Here is a 25,822-nt window from a genome sequence, read left to right as displayed (position 1 = left end):
TTGTTGGGGAGCTGCTTTGGTGGTGCTGAATTCTCTCAGCTTTTGCTTGTCTGTAAAGCTTTTGATTTCTCCTTCATACTTGAATGAGATCCTTGCTGGGTACAGTAATCTGAGCTGTAGGTTTTTCTCTTTCATCACTTTAAGTATGTCCTCCCATTCCCTTCTGGCCTGAAGAGTTTCTATTGAAAGACAGCTGTTATCCTTATGGGAATCTCCTTTTGTGTGATTTGTTGTTTTTCCCTTGCTGCTTTTAATATTTGTTCTTTGTGTCTGATCTTTATTAATTTGATTAATGTGTCTTGAGGTGTTTCGCCTTGGGTTTATCCTGTTTGTGACTCTCTGGGTTTCTTGGACTTGGGTGCCTATTTCCTTCCCCATTTTAGGGAAGTTTTCAACTATTATCTCCTCAAGTATTTTCTCATGGTCTTTCTTTTTGTCATCTTCTTCTGGAACTCCTATGATTTGAATGTTGGGGCATTTAACATTGTCCCAGAGGTCTCTGAGGTTGTCCTCATTTCTTTAAATTCTTTTTTCTTTTTTCCTCTCTGCTTCATTTATTTCTACCATCCTATCTTCTACCTCACTTATCGTATCTTCTGCCTCCATTATTCTACTGTTGGTTCCCTCCAGAGTGTTTTTGATCTCATTTATTGTATTATTCATTATATATTGACTCTTTTATTTCTTCTAGGTCCTTGTTTAACATTTCTTGCATCTTCTTGATCCTTGTCTCTAGGCTATTTATCTGTAACTCCATTTTGTTTTCAAGATTTTAGATAATTTTCACTGTCATTATTTGGAATTCTTTATCAAGTTGATTCCCCTCTCCTCCTCTTTTGTTTGGTTTGGTGGGCATTTATCCTGTTCCTTTGCCTGCTGAGTATTTCTCTGCCTTTTCATCTTCTTTAGATTGCTGTGATTGGGGTGTCCTTTCTATATTCTGGCAGTTTGTGGTTCCTCTTTATTGTGGAGGCTACTCACTGTGGCTGGGGTTGGACGGGTGACTTGTCAACGTTTCCTGGTTACGGAAGCTTGTGTCGGTGTTCTAGTGGGTGGAACTGGATTTCTTCTCTCTGGAGTGCAATTAAGTATCCAGTAATGAGTTATGAACCGTGAACTTCCAGATGTTCAAGCTGGTTTTAGAAAAGACAGAGGAACCAGAGATCAAATTGCCAACATCTGCTGGATCATAGAAAAAGCAAGAGAGTTCCAGAAAAACATCTATTTCTGCTTTATTGACTATGCCAAAGCCTTTGACTGTGTGGATCACAATAAACTGTGGAAAATTCTGAGAGAGATGGGAATACCAGACCACCTGACCTGCCTCTTGAGAAACCTATATGCAGGTCAGGAAGCAATAGTTAGAACTGGACATGGAACAACAGACTGGTTCCAAATAGGAAAAGGAGTACATCAAGGCTGTATATTGTCACCCTGCTTAGTTAACTTGTAGGCAGAGTACATCATGAGAAATGCTGGGCTGGAAGAAGCACAAGCTGGAATCAAGATTGCCAGGAGAAATATCAATAACCTCAGATATGCAGATGACACCCACCGTTATGGCAGAAAGTGAAGAGAAACTAAAAAGCCTCTTGATGAAAGTGAAAGAGGATAGTGAAAACATTGGCTTAAAGCTCAACATTCAGAAAACTAAGATCATGGCATCTGGTCCCATCACTTGATGGGACATAGATGGGGAAACAGTGGAAACAGTGTCAGAATTTATTTTGGGGAGGCTCCAAAATCACTCCAGATGGTGATTGCAGCCATGAAATTAAACAACGCTTACTCCTTGGAAGGAGTAGAAGAGGGGTAATTAAAACGGGAGAGAGCAAGCTAGCCAGTAATCACTTCCTTATGTGCTCTCCTCAGTCTGGACACCTCAGAGATGTTCACAGAGATACACAGAGAAGAGAAGAGGGAAGAAGGAGACAGAGGTGTCCACGAGGAAAAAAGGGAGAAACAAAAGAAGAGAGACGGATCCAGCCAGTAATCAGTTCCCTAAGTGTTCTCCACAGCCCGGAACACACAAAGAGATTCACAGAGTTGGATAGAAGAGAAGGGTGAGGGAGGAGATAGAGGCGACCTGGTGGAGAAAATGGAGAGTCAAAAGGGGGAGAGAGCCAGTAATCTCACTCCCAAGTAAAAATGGCAGTGATTGGGTTCTTAAAGGTACAAAATTGATAACAAATATCAAAAAGCAAAACTTAAAAATCTAGAATAGAGTTTAGGTTCTCAAAAATATAATATTAAAAACACAAAACAAAGTCACAAAAATTGTAACATATATATATATGAAGTTTGCTTTAAAAGTAGGGTCCTTTTTTTGCAAGGTTATAGTAGGTTATAAAAATGAAAAATAAAGGAGTAATAGAGGACTTATAAACTAAAATTTTTTTAATTTAAAAATCATAATAGTAAAAATATATCTAGGAATTTCTCTGGAGCTGTTGCAGGCAGTGTGGGGTCAGTTCATTTTCAAATAGTTCCTTGAGCTGGCTTATAATGCTCAAGATCTATAGGCCCCTTCCTATGTAATCGGTGCTAACTATGGGGCTTTAATCTGTTGCACCTCTCACTTCCAAAGCGGTTCCCTCTGTTTATTTTAGCACCTTCTGTTTTCTGGTCTCTTTAGTGTCTAATTTCCACCCTGACACAAGGGGGCGGTGGTGGTCACTCTTTTGGGCTCATTTGTTCAGTCGTGCTGTGGGGAGGGAGGAACACCGCAAACAAATATCACTGGCGTGTGTGGGGAGTGCTTGCAGTGTTTCAGCCACACTGGTTTTGCCCCTGCTCACTTCGTGTGTGCTTTCATGGTCTACACTTCTCAGGCTCCATGTTGCTCTGCTGGGAACTGTCTGAAGCGGGCCTGGGTTGCATGCACTTCCCAGGTCTTAGCTGCTCAGGTCCAGGTTCTTGGGTACTCCATGAAGGCACAGACTCAGTTGGGCCTGCGTTTTGTGCCCTTCCCAGGTCTGAGCAGCTCAGGTGATCAGGTACTTGGTGAGCGCAGTCACCCCCAGGTGGGGCGTGCATCTTATCACCTCCCTCGTCCCAGCCTCTAGGTTTCCTGGGTGTACAGTGGGCGCGCCTTCTCCTGGGGAGCTGATCTCTGGCTGTGACCCTCCCAGTGGGTGTCAACCATCTGGAATCCCAAGAAGTCTTGGTTAGCAAGGAAGCCTGCTTGCAGTTTGGTAGATGATGCCTCTCTGGGACTGCAGTTGCCCCCTTCCAGCTCTGGCTGCCCCCGCCTGCCTGTCTCCAGCAGGGGATGGGCTGGTTCACAGCCAGCTAGCTCTGCTCAGTCCTGTCCTTTGTGAGCAGGCCTGGCAGTGTCTTAAGTTAGGACTTTTTGGTGGATAGTTCTCTCTCTCTCTCTCTTTTTTTTTTCTTCTCTCTCTCTCTGGCTATCCCACAGTCTGGGTTGCTATCTCAGGTTAGTTCCCTCAAATTGCCCTCAAGGCATTCAGTCCTGGTCCTTACCATAAGTGATGCAGCAGGCGCCTCCCTATCCAGCCCCCACTTGCTAGTGGCGAATGCGAGCGTTTGGGCTGATTCTCCACTGGGAGTTGCCGTTAGGCACATAATCTGTGGGTTTTAATTATTTATTTATTTATTTTTCCTCTGGTTATGTTGCCCTCTGAGATTCCAAGACTCACCACAGACCCTCTGGTGAGAGTGTTTCCTGGTGTTTGGAAACTTCTCGCTTTTTTAAGACTCCCTTCCCGGGACAGATCTCCATCCCTACCTCTTTTGTCTCTCTTTTTATCTTTTGTATTTTGTCCTACCTCCTTTCGAAGACAATGGGCTGCCTTTCTGGGTGCCTGATGTCCTCTGCCAGCACTCAGAAGTTGTTTTGTGGGATTTTCTCAGCGTTCAAATGTTCTTTCAATGAATTTGTGGGGGAGAAAATGGTCTTCCTGTCCTATTCCTCCACCATCTTAGGACCGCCCCCTTCCTCCAGTCAGTGTGGTAAAAAGAATGAATAAAAATGGAAAGAGACTAAAAGACTTGTAGGACAATATCAAGCATACCAACATATGCCTAATAGATGACCCAAGAGAAGGAGGGTGGTTAGAAAAAATACATGAAGAAATAAGAATTGAAAACTTACCAAATGTGATTAAAAACATAAATCTGCCCATCAGAGATCAAAATCTCCATTTAATACACCCTCAAAGATTCACACTTAGACACTGTTGAAAAGAGAGAGCCAGTCTTGAAAGAGGCAAGAGAGAACCAGCTTGTTATATACCAGAGAACCCGAAGAAGATGAACAATAGTCAAAAGTTAGAAGTAACCTATTTTCACTGTTGGGTTAATTAAGGAACAAGAAGTTATATATACATATAATACAATATTATTCAATCTTAAAAAGGAAGGAAATTCTGACACATGCTACAGCATGACTGACCATTTAAGATATGCTCAGTGAACTATGCGAGTCACAAAAAGACAAACATTGTATGATTCCACTTATATGAGTTATCTAGAGTAGTCAGATTTAGAGATAGAAAATAAAATGGTGGTTTCCAGGGGATGAGGGGAGGGAGGAATAGGAAGTTACTGTTTAATAGGTATAAGATTCAAGTTGGGAAGAAGAAAGTTCTGGAGGTGGGTAGTGGTGATTATGCAGCAAAATTTGAATGTACTTAGTGCTGCTGACTGTATACTTAAAAATTATTAAAGTGGTAAATATTATGTTATATATCTCTTGCCACAAAAAAAACAAAAAGGAAGACAAGGTATGAGTAAAGAGGGTACAGCAAACCCTATCCTGAGCAAAAGTGTAACTTAACTACTGAAAATTATTTTTAAAATCATTTAACCCTCAGACATACCATAGCCTAGAAGACAAGGACTCCTTCTCCTCCTAGATCCCATTCTTGGGTTATAGTTTCACCCTGGAATAGGATTACCCCCAGTTCTTATCAACGCCAGCCCTATGTCCCAGTAGGTGTGGTAAAGAGGCTCACTTAACCAGCCTCCACTCATGGCAGAAGCTGTAATCCAGGGGCAGCATGCCAATGATACTTGGGGCCCTGATCATTCCCACGGAGCTCATGTGTCAGAAGGAGTTTCCACACTGTGAGGATCAAGTCAAAAAGACTAGGGTCTGCCAACCCATCACCCCATCCTCAGTACCCACTTGTAGAACAGAATGCCACTTGTCACTCTGAGAAAAGCAGCCCCAGATCTGGTACAGTGACTAGGAGCTCTTCTTAGTGGAATAAGCAGGCCATAAAAATGAGGAGCTCTATACGTCTACCTAAAGTGACTGTGTTTATTTGGAACACAGTTGATGCTAAGGAATTAACACAAGGCTGATCACTCCATGATACAAGCAGAATGGCAGAGCATCTAGAAGTTTTATAGAGGGAATTGGGGAAATAAACAACCAAGAAGAGCCATCCTAGAGCTCCCCTGGTGACTCAATGGTAAAGAATCTGCCTTCCAGTGCAAGAGACAGAGATTTGATCCCTGATATGGGAAGATCCCACATGGTCCCAACTTCTGAGCCTGTGCTCTAGAGCCCAGGAGCCACAACTACTGTGTGGATCACAACAAAATGTGGAAATTTCTTAAAGAGATGAGACTACCAGACTACCTTACTGCCTACTGAGAAACCTGTATGCAGGTTAAAAAGCAACAATTAGAACCAGACATGAAACAATGGTCTAGTTCAAATTGGGACAAAAGTACTTAAAGGCTGTATACTGTCACCCTACTTATTTATCCTATATGCAGAGTACATCATGTGACATGCCAGGCTGGATGAAGCTCAAGCTGGAATCAACATTGCCGGGAGAAATATCAATAACCTCAGATATGCAGATGATACCACCCATATGGCAGAAAGTGAAGAAGAACTAAAGAGCCTCTTGATAAAGGTGAAATAGGAGAATGAAAAAGCTGGCTTAAAACTCAACATTCAAAAAACTAAGATCATGGAATCCAGTCCCATCACTTCATGGCAAATAGATGGGGAAACAATGGAAACAGGGACCGACTTTATTTTCTTGGGCTCCAAAATCACTGTGTACAGTGACTGTAGCCATGACATTAAAAGACGCTTGCTCCTTGGAAGAAAAGCTATGACAACCTAGACAGCATATTAAAAAGCAGAAACATCATTTACTTTGCTGACAAAAGTCCATGTAGTAAAGCTGTGGTTTTTCCAGTAGACATGTACGGATGTGAGTATTGGACCATAAAGAAGGCTGAGCACCAAAGAATTGATGCTTTCCAACTGTAGTGCTAAAGAAGACTCTTGATAGTCCCTTGGATGGCAAGGAGATCAAACCAGTCAATCCTAAAGGAAATCAACTCTGAATATTCATTGGAAGGACTGATGCTGGGAAAGCTCAAGACTTTGGCCACCTGATACAAAAAAATGGATTCATTGGAAAAGATCCTGACGCTGGGAAAGATCAAGGACAGGAGGAAAAAGGGGTGGCAGAGGATGAGATGGTTGGATGGCATCACTGACACAATGGACATGAGCAAACTCCAGGAGATAATGTAGGACAGGAAAGCCTGGCATGCTGTGGTCCAAGGGGTTACAAAGAGTTGGACATGACTGAGAAACTGAACAACAATAACAACAGTTAAATAAGTGGGAAAACATCCCTTGTTCATGTATAAGAAGATACAAGATTTTTAAGATGGCAGTAGTCCCCAAGTTTGACTACATATTTACCATAATCCAAAATCCCAGATGGCTTCTTTGCAGAAATTAACAAGCTGACACTAAAATTAATGTGTAAATGCAGTGGTCTCAGAGTAGCCAAAACAGTCTTGAAAATAAAAGGCATAATTGTAGATTCATACTTCTTAATTTAAAAATTTACTACAAAACTACAGTAATTGAGACAGTAGTATAAGGGTAGGCATATAAATGATGAAGTACATTTGAGTGGCCAGAAATAAACCCTTCCATTTATGGTCAACTGATTTTTGGCAAAGGTACCACAATAATTCAATGGGGAAAGAGAGTCATTTTAGCAAATAGTTTTGTGATAACTGATAGCAAATAGTTTGTGATAACTGGACATTCATATGCAAAGGAGTGAAGTTGGATCTCTACCTCACATAATATACAAAAATTAACTCAAAATATAAGCCTATATGTAAAAGCCCAAATTATAAAACTGTTAGAAGACAACATGTGTAAATCTTCATAATCTCAGATTAGGCAATGGTTTCTTAGATATAGTGCCAGAAGCATGACAGAAAAAAAAGTACATAAATTGGACTAGATCAAAACTAAAAGCTTAATCCACAGCAAAGATTATTCTCAATGGTGAAGGACTAGAAGTATTTCCTCTAAGACCAGGAAGAAGACAAGGGTCCCCACTCTCACCACTATTATTCAATATAGTTTTGGAAGACCTTGCCATGCAATTAGACAAGTAAAAGAAACACAAGGAATCCAGAAAGGAAAAGAAGTAAAACTATTAGTGTTTGCAGATGACATGATACCATACATAGAAAATCCTAAAGATGGCACCAGAAAACTACTGGAGTTAATCAGTAAATTTAGTAAAGTAAGTCACCTAATACAAAATTAATACACAGAAATCTCTTGCATTCCTATGCACTAACAGAAAATAATCAGAGAGATTAATAAATCAATCTCACTCACCATTGCACTCAAAAGAATAAAATACCTAGGAATAAACCTACCTAAGCAGACAAAAGACCTGTATGCAGAAAACTATAAGACACTTATGAAAGAAATCAAAGACAACACAAATAGATGGAGAGATACACCATGTTCTCAGATTCAGTTCAGTTCAGTCGCTCAGTCATTCAGTCGTGTCCAACTCTTTGCAACCCCATGAATCGCAACACGCCAGACCTCCCTGTCCATCACCAGCTCCCGGAGTTCACTCAAACTCACGTCCATCGAGTCAGTGATGCCATCCAGCCATCTCATCCTCTGTCGTCCCCTTCTCCTCCTGCCCCCAATCCCTCCCAGCATCAGAGTCTTCCAATGAGTCAACTCTTTGCATGAGGTGGCCAAAGTACTGGAGTTTCAGCTTTAGCATCATTCCTTCCAAAGAAATCCCAGGGCTGATCTCCTTCAGAATGGACTGGTTGGATCTCCTTGCAGTCCAAGGGACTCTCAAGAGTCTTCTCCAACACCACAGTTCAAAAGCATCAATTCTTCAGTTCTCACCTTTCTTCAGAGTCCAAGTCTCACATCCATACATGGCCACAGGAAAAACCATAACCTTGACTAGACAGACCTTAGTCAGCAAAGTAATGTCTCTGCTTTTGAATATGCTATCTAGGTTGGTCATAACTTTTCTTCCAAGGAGTAAGCGTCTTTTAATTTTGTGGCTGCAATCACCATCTGCAGTGATTTTGGAGCCCCCCAAAATAAAGTCTGACACTGTTTCCACTGTTTCCCCATCTACTTCCCATGGAGTGATGGGACCAGATGCCATGATCTTCGTTTTCTGAATGTTGAGCTTTAAGCCAACTTTTTCACTCTCCACTTTCACTTTCCTCAAGAGGCTTTTTAGTTCCTCTTCACTTTCTGCCATAAGGGTGGTGTCATATGCATATCTGAGGTTATTGATATTTCTCCCGGCAATCTTGATTCCAGCTTGTGTTTCTTCCAGTCTAGCATTTCTCATGATGTACTCTGCATATAAGTTAAATAAGCAGGGTGACAATATACAGCCTTGATGTACTCCTTTTCCTATTTGGAACCAGTCTGTTATTCCATTTCCTTGGATTGGAAGAATCTATATTGTAAAAATGACTGTACTATCCAAAGCAATCTGCAGGTTCAGTGCATTCCATATCATATTCCCAATAGCATTTTTCACAGACTAGAACAAAAAATTTTACAATTTGTATGGATATGCAAAAGATACCAAATAGCTGATGCAGTCTTGAAAAAGAAAATGGAAAGGAAGGAATTGGGCTCCCTGACTTCAGACTGTTCTACAAAGCTGTGGTAATCAAAACACTATGGTACTGGCACAAAAACAGAAATATAGATCAATGGAACAGGATAGAAAGCCTGGAGATAAACCTGTTAGGTTAAAAGACTACCAGGACACCAAAAAAAAAATGTCTATCAAGCTTTTTAATGACGAATCACTACCGGGCGGGGCTCCTGGACCCGAACGAGGCAGGTCGAGGAAGTCCGCACTCGACCGTGTTAGAAGCGGCTTATATAAGTTTGTTGCGAGGGATGGTCAGGTTAATGGGCGGGGGTTCGGATAGGTCACCAGGCCGAGGCATCACGGGCTGATAGGTCCTTTTACGTGGCTGGGGTGGGGCGGCTTTAGCTGGCAAAGTGTGCTGTCACTGGTCCCCAGGATCTGGGCGGCTCCTTCCATTAGGGACTTCCCTCGCCAGTGGGGGAGAGAAGGGGCGGCCCATCATGGCCCCTGGGGTCTGACCTTACAAAACCCACACACCTTATGGTCAACTTAAAACAGAGACAAGAATATACGATGCAGGAAAGATAGTCTCTTCAATAAGTGATGCTGGGAAAACTGGACAGCTACATGTTAAAGAATGAAATTAGAACACTTCTTAGACCATACACAAAAATAAATTCAAAATGAGTTAAAGACTGAAATGTCACACCGAATACTATAAAGCTAGAGGAGAACATAGGCAGAACACTATAAATCACAGCAAGATCCTTTTTGACTCACCTCCTAGACCAGTGGAAATAAAAACATAAATAAACAAATGAGACCTAATTAAACTTAAAACTTTTGCACAACAAAAGAAACTGTAAACAAGATGAAAAGACAACCCTTAGAAAGGGAGAAAATAATTGCAAACAACACAACTGACAAAGGATTAATCTCCAATATCTATAAGCAGCTCATGCAGCTCAATATTTTTTTTTAAAAAAGCCCAGTCAAACAGTGGGAAGAAGACCTAAACACACATTTCTCCAAAGAAGACATACAGATGGCGAACAAACACATGAAAAAGTGTTCAACATTGCTCATTTATTAGAGAAATGCAAATCAAAACTACAATGAGGTATCACCTCACACCAGTCAGAATGGCCATCATCAAAACATCTACAAACAATAAATGCAGTAGAGGATGTGGAGAAAAGGGTACCAACCCTCTTGCACTGGTGGTGGGATAATAAATTGATGCAACCACTATGGAGAACAGTATGAAGGAAAGTAGGAATAAAATTACCATATGACACAGCAGTCCCACTACTGGGCATATACCCTGAGAAAGACCATAACTCAAAAGAACACATGTACCCCAATGTTCATTGCAGCACTATTTTCAGTAGCCAGAACATGGAAGCAACCTAGATGTACATCAACAGATGAATGGATAAAGAAGTTTTGGTTCATATATACAATGAAATATTACTCAGCCATAAAAAGGAATGAAATTGGGTCATTTGTACCGATGTGGATGGACCTAGACTCAGTCATACGGAGTGAAGTAAGTCAGAAAAATAAATATCGTATATTAACACATGTATATGAAATCTGGAGAAATGGTACAGATGAATCTATTTGCAGGGTGGGAATAGAGACATAGATGTATAGAACAGACTTATGAACACAGTAGGAGACAGGGAGGTGGGAGATGAATTTAGAGAATAGTATTGACATATATATGCATTACCATGTGTAAAATAGATAGCTACAGGAAGTAGCTCTATAGCACAAGGAGCCCAGCTCAGTGCTCTGTGATGACCTAGAGGAGTGGGATGCTAGGTGGTGGGGAGGGAGACTCACAAGGGAGGAGATATATGTGTACTTATACCTGATTCACATTGTTGTACAGCAGAAACTAACAACATTGTAAAGCAATTATACTCCAGTTAAAAATTTAAAAATTATACTCTAATCAAAAAAATATTATACTCCAATTTAAAAAAAAAAAACTAAAAGCTTGTGTGCTAGAGACAATGCCATGAAGAAAAGTGAAAATACAACTCACAGAATGGGATAAAATGCAAATCATATATCTGATAAGTATCTAAAGTATCCAGAATGTATAAGGAATACTTACAACTCAATAACAAAGGAAAGATGATTTGATTTAAAAATCAAATGGGCAAAAAAATTCAGTTGGCATTTCTCCAAAGTAGATATATATGGCTAATAAGCATATGAAAAGAGACTCAACATCACTAATCTTTAAGGAACTGCAAATCAAAAATACAATGAGATGCCAGTTAATACCCATTAGTTCAGTTCACTTCAGTCACTCAGTTGTGTCCAACTCTTTGTGACCCCATGAATCACAGCACGCCAGGCCTCCCTGTCCATCACCAACTCCCAGAGTTTACTCAAACTCACGTCCATCGAGTCGGTGATGCCATCTAGCCATCTCATCCTCTCTCGTCTCCTTCTCCCCCTGCCCCCAATCCCTCTCAGCATTGGGGTCTTTTCTAATGAGTCAAATCTTCCCATGAGGTGGCCACAGTACTGGAGTTTCAGCTTTAGCATCCGTCCTTCCAATGAACACCCAGGACTAATCTCTTTTAGGATGGACTGGTTGGACCTCCTTGCAGTCCAAGGGACTCTCAAGGGTCTTCTCCAACACCACAGTTCAAAAGCATCAATTCTTTGGCGCTCAGCTTTCTTCAGAGTCCAACTGTCACATCCATACATGACCACTGGAAAAACCATAGCTTTGACTAGACGGACCTTTGTTGGCAAAGTAATGTCTCTGCTTTATAATATGCTGTCTAGATTGGTCATAACTTTCCTTCGAAGGAGTAAGCATCTTTTAATTTCATGGCTGTAATCACCATCTGCAGTGATTTTGGAGACCCAAAAAATAAAGTCTGACACTGTTTCTGCTGTTTCCCCATCTATTTCCCATGAAGTGATGGAACCAGATACCATGATCTTCGTTTTCTGAATGTTGAGCTTTAAGCCAACGTTTTCACTCTCCTCTTTCACTTTCCTCAAGAGGCTTTTTAGTTTTTCTTCGCTTTCTGCCATAAGAGTGGTGTCATCTGCATATCTGAGGTTATTGATATTTCTCCCGGTAATCTTGATTCCAGCTTGTGTTTCTTCCAGCCCAGCATTTCTCATGATGTACTCTGCATAGAAGTTAAATAAACAGGGTGACAATATACAGCCTTGACATACTCCTTTTCCTATTTGTAACCAGTCTGTTGTTCCATGTCCAGTTCCAACTGTTGCTTCCTGACCTGCATATAGGTTTCTCAAGAGGCAGGTTAGGTGGTCTGGTATTCCCATCTCTTTCAGAATTTTCCACAGTTTATTGTGATCCACACAGTCAAAGGCTTTGTCATAGTCAATACAGCAGACGTAGATGTTTCTCTGGAACTCTCTTGCTTTTTCCATGATCCAATGGATATTGGCAATTTGATCTCTGGTTCCTCTGCCTTTTCTAAAACCAGCTTGAACATCTGGAAGTTCATGGTTCACGTACTGCTGAAGCCTGGCTTGGAGAATTTTGAGCATTACTTTACTAGCATGTGAGATGAGTGCAATTGTGCGGTGGTTTGAGCATTCTTTGGCATTGCCTTTCTTTGGAATTGGAATGAAAACTGACCTTTTCCAGTCCTGTGGCCACTGCTGAGTTGTCCAAATTTGCTGGCATATTGAGTGCAGCACTTTCACAGCATCATCTTTCAGAATTTGAAACAGCTCAACTGGAATTCCATCACCTCCACTACCTCTGTTCATAGTGATACTTTCTAAGGCCCACTTGACTTCACTTTCCAAGATGTCTGGCTCTAGATGAGTGATCACATCATCATGATTATCTGGGTTGTGATGATCTTTTTTGTACAGTCTTCTGTGTATTCTTGCCACCTCTTCTTAATATCTTCTGCTTCTGTTAGGTCCATACCATTTCTCTCCTTTATCGAGCCCATCTTTGCATGAAATGTTCCCTTGGTATCTCTAATTTTCTTGAAGAGCTCTCTAGTCTTGCCCATTCTGTTGTTTTTCTCTATTTCTTTGCATTGATGGCTGAAGAAGGCTTTCTTATCTCTTCTTGCTATTCTTTGGAACTCTGCATTCAGATGCTTATATCTTTCCTTTTCTCCTTTGCTTTTCGCCTCTCTTCACAGCTATTTGTAAGGCCTCCCCAGACAGCCATTTTGCTTTATTGCATTTCTTTTCCATGGGGATGGTCTTGATCCCTGTCTCCTATACAGTGTCACGAACCTCATTCCATAGTTCATCAGGCACTCTATCAGATCTCATACCTTAAATCTATTTCTCACTTCCACTGTATCATCATAAGGGATTTGACTTAGGTCATACCTGAATGGTCTAGCGGTTTTCCCTACTTTCTTCAATTTAAATCTGAATTTGGCAATAAGGAGTTCATGATCTGAGCCATAGTCAGCTCCTGGTCTTGTTTTTGTTGACTGTATAGAGCTCCATCTTTGGCTGCATAGAATATACTCAGTCTCATTTCGGTGTTGACCATCTGGTGATGTCAATGTGTAGAATCTTCTCTTGTGGTGTTGGAAGAGGGTGGTTGCTATGACCAGTGCATTTTCTTGGCAAAACTCTATTAGTCTTTGCCAAGAGCGTGGTCCACTGGAGAAGGGAATGGCAAGCCACTTCAGTATTCTTGCCTTGAGAACCCCATGAACAGTAGGAAAAGGCAAAATGATAGGATACCAAAAGACAAACTCCCCAGGTCATTAGGTGCCCAATATGCTACTGGAGATCAGTGGAGAAATAACTCCAGAAAGAATGAAGGGATGGAGCCAAAGCAAAAACAAAACCCAGTTGTCAATGTGACTGGTGATAGAAGCAAGATCTGATGCTGTAAAGAGCAATATTGCATAGGAACCTGGAATGTCAGGTCCATGAATCAAGGCAAATTGGAAGTGGTCAAACAGGAGATGGCAAGAGTGAACGTCAACATTCTAGGAATCCGCAAAGTGAAATGGACTGGAATGGGTGAATTTAACTCAGATGACCATTAAATCTACTACTGCGGGCAGGAATCCCTCAGAAGAAATGGAGTAGCCATCATGGTCAACAAAAGAGTCCGAAATGCAGTACTTGGATGCAGTCTCAAAAACGACAGAATGATCTCTGTTCATCTCCAAGGCAAACCATTCAATATCGCAGTTATCCAAGTCTATGCCCCAACCAGTAACACTATAGAAGCTGAAGTTGAACGGTTTTATGAAGACCTACAAGACCTTTTAGAACTAACACCCAAAAAAGATGTCCTTTTCATTATAGGGGACTGGAATGCAAAAGTAGGAAGTCAAGAAACACCTGGAGTAACAGGCAAATTTGGACTTGGAATGCAGAATGAAGCAAGGCAAAGAAATGTTCCCTTGGTATCTCTAATTTTCTTGAAGAGATCTCTAGTCTTTCCCATTCTGTTGTTGGATGGCTATAATTAAAAAGACTGACAACAACAACAATAAAGACTGACAACAAGTGTTCATGAGGATGTGGAGAAATTGGAACACTGCTGGTAAGAACATGAAATGAAGACACATATTCACACAGAAACATGTTCTTGAATATTCATATAGCATTACTCATAATACCCAAGAAGTGGAAATAACTCAGATGTCCATCAACTGATGAATGGGTTAACAAAATGTACTGTAGTCATACAATAGAATATTATACAGTTATAAAAAGTAACTAACTTGATTTATGCTATAACGTGGATGAACCTTGAAAAACAGTAGGCTGACAGTAGGCTAAGTAACAGTAGGCTAAGTGAAATTCACCAGTCACAATATGACATACATATTTATATGAAATGTTCGGAATAAGCAAATCTGTAGATGTGGGATTACCAGGGGTCTGAGGGAGGGGCAAATGTAGAGTGAATGCTAATGGATATGAGGTTGATTTGGGCGGTTATTTAAATGTAGTGGTGACAGTTACATAGCCCTGTGGATTAACTAAAGTCAATGACTTTATATACTATTAATATATGAATTATATAATAACTTTATCTCAATAAAGCTGTAAAGTAGAAAGGAAAATGAAATAGATCCCCAGATAACCAAAGATTAAGAGAATTTATTGCTGTCAACTTGCCATATAAGAAGTATTAAAACATGTCCTTCCCATCGAAAGGAAATGACACCAAATGAATGAATGAATAATAACCACCTGTTGTGGTAGTTACATAGGTATATGTAAAAAGTAGTATAATATATTTTTTTCTCATTTGTTCACTTAACCTATTTAAAAGACAACTACATAAGTCAATAAGTATAAAATTGTATGGTGGTTTTAGAATAATAGCATAATACACACAACAATAATAACACAGTAGCGGGAGGAAAGGAGAGAACTATATTGGAGTAATGTTTCTACCTTCTACTAGAATTACTTAGTACTAATTTGATGTGGTGTGTCAGGTAAGATGTATTTTGTAATCTACAGAGCAACCATTATGAAAATAACTAAAATATAGTAAAAAACAAAATAATTAAAATGCTATACTGGAGAGTATTTAATGCAGTAGAAGGCAGTAAAAGAAGAACAAACAAAAAATCAAAAAAGGTATCAAACCTATAAATCTAATCAACAACTATATCAAATGTAACTGGACTGAACATTCCTATCAAAAGGCAGAGATTGTGAGATTTGATACAAAGCATGAGCTATCTACAGGAGATACACTTTGGATTCAAAGACACAAATAGGTTAAAAGACAAAGAATAGAAGAAAATATACCATGCAAGCAATAACCATATGAGATATAATAGCTGTACTAGTATCAGACAAAATAGACTCTAAGACAAGTAATGTTACAATAGACAAAAAAATTTTATAGTAACAAAAGGGTCAATTCATCAGGAAAATATAATAATTATTAACATATATTCCTAACAACAATATCCCTAAATACATGAAGCAAAAACTGGTAGAATTTAAGAATGAAAAGATCTAAATGTAAGACCAGAAACTCCTAGAGGAGAACATAAGCAAAACACTCTCCGACATAAATCACAGCAGGATCCTCTATGATCCACCTCCCAGAATATTGGAAATAAAAGCAAAAATAAACAAATGGGATCTAATTAAAAGCTTCTGCACAACAAAGGAAACTATAAGCAAGGTGAAAAGACAGCCTTCGGAATGGGAGAAAATAATAGCAAATGAAGCAACTGACAAACAACTAATCTCAAAAATATACAAGCAACTCCTGCAGCTCAATTCCAGAAAAATAAATGATCCAATCAAAAAATGGGCCAAAGAACTAAATAGACATTTCTCCAAAGAAGACAAACAGATGGCTAACAAACACATGAAAAGATGCTCAACATTACTCATTATCAGAGAAATGCAAATCAAAACCACAATGAGGTACCATTTCACACCAGTCAGAATGGCTGCGATCCAAAAGTCCACAAGCAATAAATGCTGGAGAGGATGTGGAGAAAAGGGAACCCTCTTCCACTGTTGGTGGGAATGCAAACTAGTACAGCCACGATGGAAAACAGTGTGGAGATTCCTTAAAAAACTACAAATAGAACTGCCATATGACCCAGCAATCCCACTGCTGGGCATACACACCAAGGAAACCAGAATTGAAAGAGACACGTGTACCCCAGTGTTCATTGCAGCACTGTTTATAATAGCCAGGACATGGAAGCAACCTAGATGTCCATCAGCAGATGAATGGATAAGAAAGCTGTGGTACATATACACAATGGAGTATTACTCAACCATTAAAAAGAATACATTTGAATCAGTTCTAATGAGGTGGATGAAACTGGAGCCGATTATACAGAGTGAAGTAAGCCAGAAAGAAAAACACCAATACAGTATACTAACTCATATATATGGAATTTAGAAAGATGGTAATGATAACCCTATATGCGAGACAGCAAAAGAGACACAGATGTATAGAAGTCTTTTGGACTCTGTGGGAGAGGGAGAGGGTGGGATGATTTGGGAGAATGGCATTGAAACATGTATACTATCAGTTAAGAAATGAATCGCTAGTCTAGGTTCGATACAGGATACAGGATGCTTGGGAGCTGGTGCCCGGGGATGACCCAGAGAGATGATATGGGGAGGGTGGCGGGAGGGGAGTTCAGGGTTGGGAACTCATGTACACCTGTGGTGGATTCATGTTAATTGTATCCAAAACCAATACAGTATTGTAAAGTAAAAAAAAATAAAATTTAAATTAAAAAAAAGAATGAAATAGAAACTTCAACAATGATAGTAGAAGCTTCAATGCCCTACTCTCAATAATGGCTAGAACACCTAGACAAAAAGCAAAAATATGAAAGATTCACGAAACATCATCAACCAGCTTGACCTGACCTGATAAAAATGATGGATATAGATCCTTCACACTATACAAAAATGGATCATAGACTAAAATGTGATAGTTAAAACTATCTAACTTACAGGAGAAATTTTTCATGATTTTGAGTTAGGAGAAGATTTCTTAGATACAACAGCCAAAGCAAAATCAACCTAAAAAAGTGGATTTCATCCAAATACAAAATTTTTACACTTCAAAAGCCAAAATTACAAAACAGAAAAGACAAGCCACAGACTAGAGAAAATATTTACAAAACATATATCTGATAAAGGACTTGTATCAGAATATATATAACAAACTCTTAAAACTTATAAGAAAACAGACAACTCAATCTAAAAATGAATAAAAGATGTAAATAGACATTTCACCAGAGATGATATAGGGTTGTAATATAAGCACATGAAAAGATTCTCATCTTCAGTAATCATTGAGGAAATGCAAATTTGAACCATAATGAAACACCACTTCACTCAGCTGAAATGATTGTAATAATAATTTTTAAAAAATGACAATGACAAATGTAGGCCTGGCTGCAGAGAATTGGGATTCCCTCATACACTGATGGAAATTTAAAATGGTATAGCTACTTTGGAGATTAGTTTGGCATTTTCTTAACAGGTTAAATGTAAATATATAAATAGTCACTCAGTTGTATCCAACTCTTGTGACCCTATCGACTATAGCCCATCAGGCTCCTCTGGCCATGGGATTCTCCAGGCAAGAATACTGGAGTGGGTTGCCATTCCCTTCTCCAGGGAATCTTTGCAACCCAGAGATCAAACCTGGGTTACCTGCATTGGCAGACAGATTCTTGACTGTCTGAGCCACCAAGGAAGCCCATTCAAATAATCATAAGACTCATTTGTTTCACTCCTAGGTATCTGTTGAAAAAATAAGTCCACACAGACTTGCACATGAATGTTCAAAGAAATATTATTCATAATAATCAAAAAGTAGGAACAACTCAAGTATCTGTTAACTGGGAAGTGGATGTGATATGTCCATCAATAAAATGTTACTCAGTAAAATAAAACTACTAATACACGCCAGAGCACTGAACCAACCTCAGAATTACTATGCTTCATGCCAATGAAAATAATCAAAGAAGGAACATTCATGGACTTAACCATTGTAAAGCTGTCAATTCTCAGATTGATCTATAGATTTAACACAATTCCTGTGGGCTTAATGCAAGGTTTTTTATGAATGAAGACAAACTTATTCTAAAGTTTATGTGTAAATTTATATAGGCCCTTACGATAGCTAAAACAATCTTGCAAAAAAAGAAGTATAGGAATCATTCTACCTAATACTGTAGCCAAAATAATCAAGACTGGAGTTATTTGCAAAGGGATAAGCACATAGTTCAATGGAACAAAATTAAGAACCTAGAAATAGAACAACACATGTATACTCAAAAGTGTAAAAACAATTCAATGGAGAAAGTACAGCCTTTCAGCAAATGGTGCTGGAACAATCGGACATCCATAGGCCAAAGAAACAAACACTTCAATCTGAACCTCACGCATTATACAAAAATTAACTCAACCCTGTCTAAAGAAGGCATCCTAGGAACTTGTTTAGAAAACTGGGAATTTTTGAAGAAAGCATTAACCATTCTGTCTCTAAACTGCTGTTCTAATCTACAGATCATGGACTTGAGTTGTCACATTTCTTGCTTCCAACCAACCCTGCTTGCTTCAGACTGGCCCCCCATAATCGTAATTGGCAAGAGCCAATTCCTTAATACATATCTTGTTACTCCTGTTTGCCCTGAATTCAGTGGTTTCTGTGTACTGGCAGACTCCTTGGTTTGTCTCGAGGCTGAAGTCAAGGGGAAATTCTCTCAGCACCAAGGACCTCTCTGTTCAGTCCTGAATGGATTTTCCCTCCAATTGCAGTGCTTGTGCCTATACTTGTGCCACTAAATATATAAAGGTATATAGTTATACCATCTCCAGATTCTCATTGTTGAATATATTGTTCAGTGTTAAATACATTGCACCCTTAAAGCCATGTGTCCATTTTAAAAATCTGAACGAAGGGCCAGCATATACTTGAGGTCAGTATTTGGTGAATTTAATAAAATAAAAATGATCAGCACTTCTAGAAGTCTATCTTGAATGAATAATCAGAGATACAGATGAGATTTAAATATGTGAATATCTTTATAGTAATTTTATAATAAAAGAAAATGAATAGTATGTTTTAATATTATAGGAGTATTTATATAAATTGATAAAACACATGGGGAAGATGAAGTCATTTAAAATCATGTTTTTGACAAGTATTTAATGAATGAAAGGTTCTTACAATGTTGAATGAAAAAAGCAAGATAGAATATTCTATATGTAGTATGAAAAAACTGAGATTTGAGATGCTAGGAAGAAAGAAGCTATAAACTTAACAGCAGTTATACGTGAATGGTGCCTGTCTCCTCTACCATCTAGATGAAGTAACCAAAGGCAGAGATTCTTTTACTTTATTTCAGAACCTAGCTAGCATCTGACCCATGGTAGGTTACACTTAGCTTACTAAATGTTTGTGAAATGAATAAATGAGATTTTGTCACTTAATAATGATGCTTTTATCTTCTAGATACATGGTTCAATGGCCTGGCGGCCGAATTCTGCATCGCCATGAGCTAGACACCTTCCTGGCACAGGCAGTTTCTACTCAACTTTATGAACCAGATCAACTTCAAGAACTCAAGGTGATTTGAACTATCCTCACTTAAATTATTTTCCGAGCTCATAACTCTATTTTAGGTCTTTTTTTTCCCTGCAGCTGGAAAGAAGAGTATGTTCTGCAGGTAAATGTTTGATTTCCTTTAGCCAAATATTTATGTCTATTAATAAACCCAACACTGCTTACATACTGATGGGTGAGAATGGGTAGAAAAAATGGTATTGTGTAAGACTGGTAAGTTGTGGCCCATAGATCACATTAAGGTTTCCAACTCTTGCAAAAGATGCTACAGGGGACTTATCCTGGTGTTCCGTTTGTCTTTGAGTAAATATTTACCCTCTCTCCCTGGTGGCTCAGTGGTAAAGAATTCACCTGCAGTGCAGGAGGTGCAGGGGACACAGGTTCAATCCTTGGGATGGAAAGTTCCTCTGGAGGAGGAAATGGCAACCCTCTCCATTATTCTTGCCTGGAGAATTCCATGGACAGAGGAGCCCATGGGCTACAGTCCATCGGGTCACAAACAGTCTGACACAACTGAGCACACACACAATGCAATACTTGATTTACAATATTACATTAGGTTCAGGTGTTAGCATAGTGATTTGGTATTTTTGAAGATTATATTCCATTGTAGACTATTATAAGATAATGGATATAATTCCCTGTGCTACTCTCCTTTTTTAAAAATAATACTGAGTATTAGAGGGAAGTCTAGACAAGCAAGAGGAAGCAAGTAAATCCAACATCATAACTGAAGGCAGTAGAATATAGTAGGTTAGAGAGTAGGCTCTGAAGCCAGGCTGCCTTGAATCTTAGCTCATGAGGTTGCTTAACCTCTGTAGTTTCAGTTTCCTTACTCATAGTATTATGAGGATATTAAATAAAATAATCCATGCAAAACACTTACAAGAGTGGCTAACATGTTCTAAGTATACAGTACTCAATTAGTTATTAATGCAGGACACTCCTCTTGTGACTTAAGTAGCCATGGTCCTTTGAGACCCTAGTATAAACTAGAAGAAAATCAAGTCTAGTAAGACTTACAAAATCTTGACATGAGATCAACTAAGGAAAAGCTGAAAACAGTCTTAAACAAACAGTGTTGGTTGCTTTCTTCAGTAAATGTGATATTGCTTGGTACTAGAGCAGGTACTGACAACTCCACACCACACCTAGGAAGGGACCTGCAAGTACTATCCCTTTTCCTGTTAAAGCCATCTAACATGTCAACTTGAGATAACCACTGTGTACATTTTGATGATTTCTTCCAGCTTTTTGTCATGCATTTTCTACGTGGTTGATATATTATTTATGTAATTATATATTGTATTTTTAAACTTGATGTAGAACATAGTTTCTTTGTCTTAAAATTTCTTAGTAAATAATCATATGGATGTATCATTTAGTTATTCTTATTTTGGCCACTTGGTTTCCAGTTTTCACTTACTATACGTAATAATTAACATCTTTATGTATTAGAGCCTTATTCACATCTCAACTTCCTTAGAATAGATTCCTAAAAGTAAAATTTCTGAGTCAACAAATGTGACCATTTTAAGGTTCTTGATACATATAGCTTAATTTTAATGTACATTACTCATTAGTTTTATTTGAGTGTGCTGTTTATTTCACCATATCCTCATCAGCATTGGACGTTCTTTTGGTGTTTTGTTTTGTTCTAATTTTTTTCTTATTTGACAGGCAGAAAAATTGGTATCTCAAAAGGGTATCTTTTTAAGATTTGAAAGTTGATTTTTTTTTGTAATGAATATCTTCCAAACCATCTCAGAGATAGAAATGGATAGAGGCTGCTTATGTACTCAGATGTCCATATTTAAAAGTAACATGTTCTCATTTAACTGGAATAATCAGCAAAACAGGAATAAGAGCAAATGTAACCAATAACAGCAATTTCTTAATGGTAGTTTTTCCTCTGTGGTGGTTTCAGATTGAGAAACTGGATGCTCGAGGGATCCAGCTTGCTGCCCTCTTCATGAGCGGAGTTGATACAGCCCTGTTTGCCAATGATGCCTGTGGCCAGCCAGTTCCTTGGGAACACTGCTGCCCCTGGATTTACTTCGATGGAAAGCTGTTTCAGAGCAAGCTAATTAAAGCAGGCCGGGAGAGAGTATCCCTAGTTGAGCTCTGCGATGGCCAGGTACCAACATGTTGGGTAGCTACTAAGATGAACTGTGATCTGTGAAAGTGAATGGCAGAAAAGGATAAAGGAGCAGAGAGACTGGGGAAGGAGGTAGCAGAAGTGGGAGAATGTGTCTGACCTTAAACTAACTTGGTCAGGGATGGTCCCAAAGGCCCAGTGTCTATATACATGTTACAAAATCATGTTGGCATAGTTTTGGAAGTTTTGGCCACAGCAATCAGAGCAGAAAAAGAAATAAAAGGAATCCAAATTGGAAAAGAAGTAAAACTCTCACTGTTTGCAGATGACATGATCCTCTACATAGAAAACCCTGAAGACTCCACCAGAAAATTACTAGAGCTAATCAATGAATATAGCAAAGTTGCAGGATATAAAATCAACACACAGAAATCCCTTGCATTCCTATACACTAATAATGAGAAAATAGAGAAATTAAGGAAACAATTCCATTCACCATTGCAACAAAAAGAATAAAATATTTAGGAATATATCTACCTAAAGAAACAAAAGACCTATATATAGAAAACTATAAAACACTGGTGAAAGAAATCAAAGAGGACACTAATAGATGGAGAAATATACCATGTTCATGGATTGGAAGAATCAATATAGTGAAAATGAGTATACTACCCAAAGTAATCTGTAGATTCAATGCAATCCCTATCAAGCTACCAATGATATTTTTCACAGAATTAGAACAAATAATTTCACAATTTGCATGGGAATACAGAAAACCTCGAAGAGCCAAAGCAATCTTGAGAAAGAAGAATGAAACTGGAGGAATCAACCTGCCTGACTTCAGGCTCTACTACAAAGCCACAGTCATCAAGACAGTATGGTACTGGCACAAAGACAGAAATATAGATCAATGGAACAAAATAGAAAGCCCAGAGATAAATCCACACACCTATGGACACCTTATCTTCAACAAAGGAGGCAAGAATATACAATGGAGAAAAGACAATCTCTGTAACAAGAGATGGGAAAACAAGATGCTGGGAAAACTGGTCAACCGCTTGTAGAAGAATGAAACTAGAACACTTTCTAACACCATTCACAAAAATAAACTCAAAGTGGATTAAAGATCTAAATGTAAGACCAGAAACTATAAAACTCCTAGAGGACAACATAGACAGAACACTCTCTGTATTTGGGGAATGAGTGGGTACATTCACAGCAGGATCCTCTATGACCCACCTCCTAGAATACTGGAAATAAAAGCAAAAATAAACAAATGGGACCTAATTAAAATTAAAAGCTTCTGCACAACAAAGGAAACTATAAGCAAGGTGAAAAGACAGCCTTCTGAATGGGAGAAAATAATAGCAAATGAAGCAACTGACAAAAATTAATCTCAAAAATATACAAGCAACTCCTGCAGCTCAATTCCAGAAAAATAAACGACCCAATCAAAAAATGGGCCAAAGACCTAAACAGACATTTCTCCAAGGAATACATACAGATGGCTAACAAACACATCAAAAGATGCTCAACATTACTCATTATCAGAGAAATGCAAATCAAAACCACAATGAGGTACCATTTCACACCAGTCAGAATGGCTGCGATCCAAAAGTCTACAAGCAATAAATGCTGGAGAGGGTTGGAGAAAAGGGAACCCTCTTCCACTGTTGGTGGGAATGCAAACTAGTGCAGCCACTATGGAGAACAGTGTGGAGATTCCTTAAAAAACTGGAAATAGAACTGCCATATGACCCAGCAATCCCACTGCTGGGCATACACACCGAGGAAACCAGAATTGAAAGAGACACATGTACCCCATTGTTCATCACAGCACTGTTTATAATAGCCAGGACATGGAAGCAACCTAGATGTCCATCAGCAGACGAATGGATAAGAAAGCAGTGGTACATATACACAATGGAGTATTACTCAGCCATTAAAAAGAATACATTTGAATCAGTTCTAATAAGGTGGGTGAAACTGGAGCCCATTATACAGAGTGAAGTAAGCCAGAAAGAAAAACACCAATACAGTATACTAACACATATATATGGAATTTAGAAAGATGGTAATTATAACCCTATATGCGAGACAGCAAAAGAGACACAGATGTGTAGAAGTCTTTTGGACTCTGTGGGAGAGGGAGAGGGTGGGATGATTTGGGAGAATGGCATTGAAACATGTAAAATATCATATGTGAAATGGATCCCCAGTCCAGGTTCGATGCAGGATACAGGATGCTCGGGGCTGGTGCACTGGGATGACCCAGAGGGATGGGATGGGGAGGGAGTTGGGAGGGGGGTTCAGGGTGGGGAACACATGCACACCTGTGTTGGATTCATGTCAATGTATGGCAAAGCCACTACAATTTTGTAAGGCAATTAGCCTCCAATTAAAATAAATAAATTTATATTAATAAAACAAAATCATGTTGGGAAGAGTTTTGTTTTGTTTTGTTTTTTATAATGGGGCTTCAAGTTTTCATATTCCTTTTTTTTTTGCTCTGAGTTATTTTTTCCCCATGGAATGAATGCTCAGATATACTATATGCCTTTCCCCTCATTCTTAGAATTTCATTTCACTTATTTAAGTCATTTTTTCAAATGATATTTTTTGTAAAGGAACTATTTTATAAATAGAAGATGGCAGTAAAATAGATGACAGAATAAAAGCAGGGGATATTTTTTCCAATAAAGCCTTGGGAAAGATGAAAGAAGGCAAGGGAAAGGAGCCCTTACTTTCTTCTTTGTCCATTTGTGGGGAATAAGCTGATAGATTAGAGAAGAGACCAGCAAACTACAGAAAGATTTTTTTTAATTTGAATTTTTATTCCAATAAAACATTTTGAAACATGGCCACATTCATTCATTTACATATTGTCCATGACTGCTTTCATACTACAATGGGAGAGTCAGGTAGTTGTGACAGAAACAGTATGGCCTTTTTCAGAACAAGCTTGCTACCTCTTGACTAGAGGCATGGACTTCTCCTGGATAGAGGCCATGGTCTCTGATCCTGAGTATGAGGGAGAAGGTTAAAAGGGTTTGTATGTGTCAAGTTTTGTTCTCTCTTTACATAATTCTATTACCTCCCCCTTAAAAAATAACCTAGCCTATTGCTGGCTGTGTGATTGGGCATTACTAAATACTCATTGTTGTATTTGTCTTTCTTGACCTAATCATGGTGCCTCATAAGCCTTTGGTCAGAACTAGTATGATGGTAGTTTGGCATCATGCAAAGAGTGAGAGCTTTGTTGTCAGGGAGGCTTCCCTGAGTATGTTACCTTGAGCCATTTAACTCCAGGCCATGATTCCATTCATGGGAATAGACTTGTGAGTTTGTACATAGACCGCCCAATACTGTGCCTGAAACATAGGAGAAGTTTTAAAAATTGCAACTGCTATTATTACTCTGTTCTTCATTTGAAGGCTGACCTGGCAACCAAAGTGGAGAAGATGAGACAGAGCATACTTGAAGGAGTCAACATGAACCATCCACCGCCTTCTCTACTTCCATCACCTACCTTTATGCCTCCCATGGTGCCCTCTCTCTACTCTGTTTCACTTTATCCCCGAGCCATGGGCCCAATGCCACCTCCCCCTCAAGGAAGGAGCCGGGGGTTTGCAGGTCAGTACCTAAGAATAAGGTGTTTGTCAGTGTCAATCTATTTCATAATAACCCATCCAGTATTATTGCCAGTTACAGAATCAGCAGTTTCATATATAT

General features: G+C 39.0%; 1 protein-coding gene across 2 annotated transcripts in view; it reads left to right on the top strand.

Annotated features, from left to right (window-relative positions):
• Positions 1–25,822, top strand: part of FAM120C (family with sequence similarity 120C) — a 165,017-nt gene that overhangs the window by 125,102 nt on the left and 14,093 nt on the right. The window contains exons 11-13 of one of the 2 annotated variants that reach the window (XM_040266048.1): positions 19,882–19,996; positions 21,920–22,129; positions 25,525–25,723. In XM_040266048.1, coding sequence (XP_040121982.1) covers positions 19,882–19,996; positions 21,920–22,129; positions 25,525–25,723 — 524 coding nt within the window. The remainder of the gene's footprint in view (positions 1–19,881; positions 19,997–21,919; positions 22,130–25,524; positions 25,724–25,822) is intronic. The other variant, XM_040266049.1, reaches the window with a different exon arrangement.

This window comes from Oryx dammah, unplaced genomic scaffold, assembly GCF_014754425.2.
Source record: "Oryx dammah isolate SB20612 unplaced genomic scaffold, SCBI_Odam_1.1 HiC_scaffold_23, whole genome shotgun sequence".
NCBI lineage: Eukaryota > Metazoa > Chordata > Mammalia > Artiodactyla > Bovidae > Oryx > Oryx dammah.
Note: the sequence above shows the minus strand (reverse complement) of the source record. Positions and strands in the feature narration are given on the sequence as shown.